Source organism: Myxine glutinosa, chromosome 1 (genome assembly GCF_964187855.1).
Source record: "Myxine glutinosa chromosome 1, kmMyxGlut1.1, whole genome shotgun sequence".
NCBI classification, from domain to species: Eukaryota; Metazoa; Chordata; class Myxini; order Myxiniformes; family Myxinidae; genus Myxine; species Myxine glutinosa.
In genome coordinates this window covers 210,225,385-210,232,740 of record NC_136261.1, presented here as the reverse complement: position 1 = coordinate 210,232,740, position 7,356 = coordinate 210,225,385, and the positions used below count along the sequence as shown (strand labels likewise).

General features: G+C 39.9%; 1 protein-coding gene across 1 annotated transcript in view; it reads left to right on the top strand.

Annotated features, from left to right (window-relative positions):
- The first annotated feature begins 988 nt into the window (after positions 1 to 988).
- LOC137416371 (keratin, type II cytoskeletal 8-like) overlaps positions 989 to 7,356 on the top strand; it is a 60,624-nt gene continuing 54,256 nt past the window's right edge. The window contains exons 1-6 of the mRNA XM_068101922.2: positions 989 to 1,270; positions 4,863 to 5,071; positions 5,878 to 5,938; positions 6,096 to 6,191; positions 6,379 to 6,543; positions 6,667 to 6,792. Coding sequence (XP_067958023.2) covers positions 1,001 to 1,270; positions 4,863 to 5,071; positions 5,878 to 5,938; positions 6,096 to 6,191; positions 6,379 to 6,543; positions 6,667 to 6,792 — 927 coding nt within the window. The 5' untranslated portion in view covers positions 989 to 1,000. The remainder of the gene's footprint in view (positions 1,271 to 4,862; positions 5,072 to 5,877; positions 5,939 to 6,095; positions 6,192 to 6,378; positions 6,544 to 6,666; positions 6,793 to 7,356) is intronic.

Below are 7,356 nucleotides of genomic sequence, written 5' to 3'. Positions count from 1 at the left end.
TCTCAACATTAGCAACCTGAGCTCTCCCTATTTGTAGAGGTCATGTCCATCAATTTATCTCTGACTTCGATTCCGAATGTTGTGCCATTCTTTTAACACCAAACTTGTACATTCTCTCATCTGATTATATTCGCCAGTATCTGCTCACATATTCAGAATTTGTTCTGGTATTTTGCCAAAAATGAATAAACATCCCTCTGCTACCTTGTTGCAAGACCTACAGTTACAAGTAATCATGTCACTAACAACAGTAGCCAATTTTTGTTGTTGTTGTGAGTGGTTTTGTGGTGGAGTGGGTGAAGGCTATTGCATTGTTTTCACTGAGGGAAGTTGGATTCTCATGGATGGTCAGTGGGAATTGTATGCACCAATACTTGGGTTGCACCTACAGAAATGTTCCTAACTTCTTCTCCTTGAGTGTCAATGCCCTGTCAAGAGTAGTTGGGCCTCCACTATTTCGTTCTTTTATCAATTTTTTTCAACTTTTCTGGTTTTGAGAGCAACTACATTAATGCTACTATGTGTAATGGTATTGTGCTGGTGGTGGCGCCTGCAGTGCTGGACTTCACCGTTACAAGACCGTTATAGGACTGAATGATCTCACCATTTCATATACCATCATCATAATTCCAGCACTTTTAACCCTTTGAGGGGAATTAAATGTAATTCCCTGCGCGGAGATAACGATTCCCTCTAAGTATCTCCAGGAAGTCATAATGGGTCTCTCCGGAGACCGTTTGGTGGCACCGCGGATTCTGAAAATTACAGCAAAGCGTGGGTAATGAAAGATAACCACTAACGAGGGTTATAATTGTTTATGCATTCAGGTCGTCTTGGGGGTGGAGGGGTTTTCGGGTCCTTTGTTGGTCGCTTCGCACCAATTGCAAAGGAATATGTCTGTGATTGACAAAGTGCGTGCTGATCCGGGGGGGCTTTAAAACCGATGCGAGTCCACGGGACCCCCGCACCTTGCGCAGCCATGCACACATCCTCTGCAGGCATGTCCAGCAAAAACAAACGCTCTTCGTCCCGTTCGAGCTTCAGCAGCCGCTCGCACGGTGCGGGGGTTCGGGGATATACCCCCGCGGGTTATGGACGCGCGTCCCTGCGCCCGGGATCCGCCTCGGCCGGGACTCTTTTTGGAGGTACGCTGCTGTTTCAAGGAGGGGCCGTCAAGGTGGACATCGACCCAACGATGTTGCCCACACGAACGCAGGAGAAAGAAGCCATCAAGAAGCTGAACGATCGCTTCGCCTCTTTCATCGACAAGGTTTGCCCGCCAAGGTCCCTGATCCGAATACGGGCCGCGCGGGTTGGTCGGTTCGACTTGGCCGAAGGTGAAAGAGCCTAATGGAGTGACGTGAGATTGGCTTTCCCTGGTGGTTCACATGCGGGCAATAAGTGCAGGAGTCTCGCTCTGTCGCCGCCAATCCCGTGCAATGCGGTCATCGAGTCGACACGCCATCAGAACTTGTGGTTTTAAAACTTCTACATAACTCATGGGTTTATACCAGATTTATATATTACATACAAGGGGGGAGTACCCGGCGTTGCCTGGTGATGTCCTAATCCCGTTGGCATTTTGAAGAAATCAATTTGGGGTTTTTTTCTATTTTTATGGATGCCTAAAACACTTCTCTACACTCACTAAGTAAAATTTATATTTCATATTATATTACACAAACACACACGAATTAGGGATAATTTAATATTACCTTTCACATAGCTGCAACGGCTTAGGCATTTATATAGAGCGATAAAAAAAAAATATCCAAAACAAAATCCAACTTTTTTTTTTTTTTTTTGCCTTTTCAATTTTCTTTTGCCAAAACACTCATTGATAAACCCCTGAAAGTTTGATGAAGATCCGTTCAGCCATCTTTGAGAAAAATTGCGATACACAGACGGACGGACAAATGGCTCTCTTATCGTATAGAATATCGATAACTTATGGCGTAAACCAGTTATAATTGTGATTACGCCGTTGTGCTGACATTTATCTCATGTAACTAGATTACAAAAATCAGCGTTTGATTCATTAATCTCATTACGTGCCCACCTTTCTTGTGTGACCACTTCACCTGCTATTGCATAGGTGGGAGACCATATAATCAAAACATTAATAAATAACCTGCCAAAAAAAAAACAATAATAATAAATAATTAATTATAGTGATCAAAATAATCTGACACAAAAATCATTGCCTCCATCAATCCTCCTCTATCAAAAATCAAAATTATCACTATAATTTTTTATATAATCCTTTTACAACATTTTAAACATTTATCTCAAAACAACCACCCCTCTTGTGTTTTTCTGCTTCCATTTTAAGCCAAATACCATTCGTAAATTTTTTTCTACTAGCAACGGTACCCGCCCTACGGGCGGGGCTTCAATTGGGAGGCCCAAATGAAAAGGCAAAATATCAGAAATTGAAGGCTTTTTTTATTTTAAACGATTCATATAAACATCCGATGAATCATATCACACACAAATCATCAAAATCTAAACAGTACATGGCGCCCATTTTGAAAAAAGATTGAATTCTGCAAAACGGAAGCGGCCGCGACACGTCTTTCTCAGTCGCCCGTTTATGTGTGAAGAGTGCGCGCCGAATCTGTAACACGGAAGCGGCCACTACATCTGTTTCTCAGTCGCTTTGCACACGCTGCCGAGTTACTTCGGAGCCGCACGTTTCTATAGGAAGAGTTCGTCAGGAGTCGATCTACTCTCTCCCAGTACGTAGAATTTCAACAAAAGCCACATCACTGTTCATATCGGTAAATATTATTCCATAGTGTTTGGTAAAACTGGAAAATTGGGGAAAAATTGGAAAAACAATATAGCCTATTTTACTCCAAGGGGTCCCAGGAATACCCACCCAAAATATCGTTGCGATCGGTTGAGCCGTTTTTGCGGTACCTTCGAACGGACGGACGGACATTTGGTGAATTATAGTAAGATGACTAATAGGGGAGGTACAGGGTCAAATAATGCTACCATTTTGTATACATAATATGGAAATGTCTCCTTATTCATACTTACATTGCATCTGCTTCCTCTTTCAAATCCTTCACAATAATTTCTCCTGGATTTTCTCATGAAAGTACTGTGTTTTCAGAAGACGGAACAATATCTAAATAACAAAAAAACTATTATCAGCATTTTATGAATAGCATATTGATATTATTCATTCTCATTATATTATTCATTGATATTATTCCTTCTCAGAGGCATTTCTTGTCTACCATATAAAACACAATGTCAGTTTGTGTATTTGTACAGATGTCTGTCCCCCTTCATAAGGGTAGGTTTTAAAGTTCAATCTTTTAACACGAATGTGTGTTCACAACGGTCTATTTTTGAGGATAAAATAAACTAGAAAAACATTTTCCACAAAAGAGTAATTATGTCTCTTCTGTTGGAATTGTAGACGGTGGCTTGCAAACCGAGCCTCAAGGGTGGTGTACAGAAGCGTTTTTATTTTCAAAATAACAATAAATACAAGGCAAAGGGAGATTAAATTCGCTGCAAGTGATGTACAACACACGGATAGTAAAACTAGATGGTATTCATAGAATACTTACCCTACGCAGTCAACTTGTTGCGAGCGAACTCTTCTGTTTTTGAACATTTTTTTTCTTTGATCCAATATCCACGTGAGCGATTACATCATAAATTTACATTCTCTAATATAATTGTTGCGTAGATCCACGCTCAAGAAATTTCAAACTGATCAGACTAAGGTAAGCATTGTCCCTGTCAAATTATGATGTCATAATTAAGGCACCAATGGCATCATTGTTAACAACCACTTATTCCCCATGTGGAGGTCTTTACAATGAGCCACGTTTCAATTTTTCCATGGAGCGGTTTCAGAGATATAGCGATGCAACATTTTTCGTTTTTTCCAAGATGGTGCCTGTACCACGTGACCTATGTCGTCAAAATTATCACAAAAACTTCTACAGGAGGAGGCACTCCGATGGTGAAAATTTCATGTCCATCGGACTAACAGTTGCAGAGAATTTTTTTTTTCATACTGATCTCATCAAGCGTTGCACTTGTCGAATTATGATGTCATAATGAAGGTACCGATAACATCGTCATTAACATATCTTATTTCCCATAAGGAGTACTTGACAATGAGCCAGCCATGTTTCAATTTTTTTTCCATTGAGTGGTTTAGGGGATTCTTGGTCTGGTGCAACGTTTTTTCCAAGATGGCGTCCGGACTGGACCACGTGACCATTACATCATAATTATAGATAAAATAAAATTATACAGGCTCCTATGGTGAAAATTTAGTGTCAATTGGACCAACGTTTGCCAAGAAAATGAATTTTAAAAAATGCAGACACGCCACACGTCCACACCAACCGATTGCTTAACCACACTTTACCCTTTTTTCATAGTGTTCATTTACATCCGTAGGATGTCTAATAAATAGTTTTTAAAAGCACTCTTGACACTAGGCTGAGGCTTCAGACTTTGGCACGCTCACGAGGTTGCACCATCGAATAAACTGCTCCAACCCGCCATTGTTGACAGGCTTTTTACTAGTACTGTAAAATCCTTTGCAGGAGTATTGTAATGCACGAACACACAAACACACACATACACACACACACACGCACACACACACACACTGATTATATAGTGAATTTTTTAGGATGGAATTCGTGTCATATAGTTGGCTAGAATTTCAATTGCTTGCTACACATCTAAAGTACCTGACTGTTCTGTTCTGCTCCAAAAATGATAACTTATAAATACCTTGCATTTACAGTAGATGGAACATCTGTATTTAATACAATATTGTCCTTAAATATTAGTTTAAAAACACCTTCGTTGGCATGCAGGTTCGTTTTCTGGAGCAGCAGAAGACAGTGCTGGAGGCACAGTGGAAGGCGCTGCAAGAACGTGGATCTGCTTCACTGCATTTGGACAACCTGTTCGAGCCATATGTGGCACTGCTCCGCCAACATTTGGACGAACTTGCGTTGGGACAACCACGCCTGGAGAGTGAGCTGCAACAGATGCAGGGAGCTGTGGAAGACCTGCGTTGCAAGTGCGCTGCACATCAAGCACTATGTGGCATGACCATAGACCTTCATAACAGTACCTCCATAACCGATTGCTATAAATAGTCCTGGTTTCCATTATTTAGACTAGAAGCACATGCCCTCCTATGGGAGCTGTCTGGGGGAGTCAAGTTATTATCTTTATGATTATTAATACTATAGCAGATTACCCACCCTATATGTGATCTTGTTCCAAGAATGCAACACACTCGTCTGACACATACATTTTTTAAAGGTGGTGTATAGGCAACAGACCGCTGCCTCGATCGCTCCCAAAACTAAAATTAACCAGGCTTACATATATGAAGCCCAAAACATGCGTACTGCTTATGTGCATATATAATACATTGTGGTTATAGAAGTCGAATAATTCCAATTGCACCCACCCTCCCTACAATTGCACAACCCCTCCCCCCCCCCCCCCATCCCCAAGGAGAAGAAAATGGCAAAATGGGCGAATTTTTTTTTCTCATAAATTTGATGGAATCAAACGAAACTTGCAGCTGCATAACTAACCTCAGGGTGCCCGCATTAATCCATACATAGAGACACATACATACATACATACATACACACATACACACATACATACATACATACAGTTAAACCCGAGCACATTTCTTCCAACCTCTACTTTGCATATCCCAACCATCCTTATTTAAATTATTGCAGCTTCCGTTATCATCTTCCTTACATTTTCTCTTTTCACCTCCACGAGATTATCTCCAACTAATGAAACCCCAAAAACTTTTTTTCACGATTGATGATAAAATGCATGGTCTATTTCATGCAGGTATGAAGGAGAAATCACCACACATTCCCAGATGGAAAATGAATTTGTCGTCGTGAAGAAGGTAAATATCTGATTGCCTCATTTTAATATCGACTATATTTGAGCATTTTCAATATACGGGAAATGTAATCATTGTGTTAGAGTTTTTTTAAAATGTGAATTGATGCAACCGCAAGGTAAGAATCTGCAAGCGATTTCTATACAATGTTTCTTCATAGGAGGTTGATGAATCGTACTTGATGAAGGTGGAATTAGAAGGAATTCTGGATGGTCTGACAGAAGACATCAGCTTCTACAAAGACCTTTTTTCAGAGGTCTGCTCTGTTCGTGCAGTTTTTAATTTATTTATTTTTAACGTTAAAAACACCTGAAAACCAGCCTGTGATAAATTCCTGAAATTGGCTTTTTTTACTTGAATACCTGCAAGTCTCTGTGGATTTAATTTTCTGGAAAGGTCTCGAGTTGTCCTCACTAATTAACTTTGTACTATTTTAAACAAAGGAAATGCATCAACTGGAGTCCCAGATCCGGGACACGTCTCTGTACATAGAAGTGGACACCAGGCGCAACCTGGACATTGGTGGCCTCATCGCTGACGTCCGTGCCCAATACGAGACCATTGCTGCAAAAAGCAAGGCTGAGGCAGAAGAGTTCTACAAGGAAAAGGTAAGGATGCAATTATCCATATAGTATTCATGCTTTACAAACTAATATTTCGATGGCTAGCAGCCATGTCTTTTCAATGATCGAAGTTATTCCTTGCCTTTCTATTTCTTACAATTGATGTAGTTTGTCAGTATTAATGCATCTGCTGGGAGGAACGAAGAAGAACTGCGCCTCATTAAGCACGAGATCAATGAATCACTGCGGCAGCTTCAGCGAGTGAAGGCAGAGATTGAGGCACTGAAGAAGCAGGTGTGGATAAAACAATTCATACGCATCGGTAAGATTAATATTGGTGGCATTTTGTGTGGTTTATGTTTGAAGTGGAGATTGACAGGTTGTTTTCCCTTCCCCTCCCTTCCAGGTCGAATAGCTTTTAGCAAATGGCTTTCAAAACCTTGGAGTTGGTCCTCATTTTAAAGCACTATTTAATTATAATGCAATGTTTTCAAAGCAATGTACTTTGCTAGAAATTATACATAAAGTATCTGGAAATCAAGAAACTATTTGCTAATACACCACATATTATCAGTATATAGTGAACATGCAATTTAGATTTGACTTGTATAACTTCAAGTTGGTTTTGTTCAACTGCCTTTTCAAATGCTACAGATTATTTAATAATGTATTTTTGTTTTTAAAAATAATCTCAAAGACTATTTATTTAATAATAATAATAATAATAATTCATTTATTTTGTATAGCGCTTTTCCAGAAGCCCAAAGGCGCTTTGACAGAGTGGAAAACATAATGCATAACAATACATGAAAACAACAATTGCAAAAAGACAAGAATCAAGAAAACAAACAGCAGCGA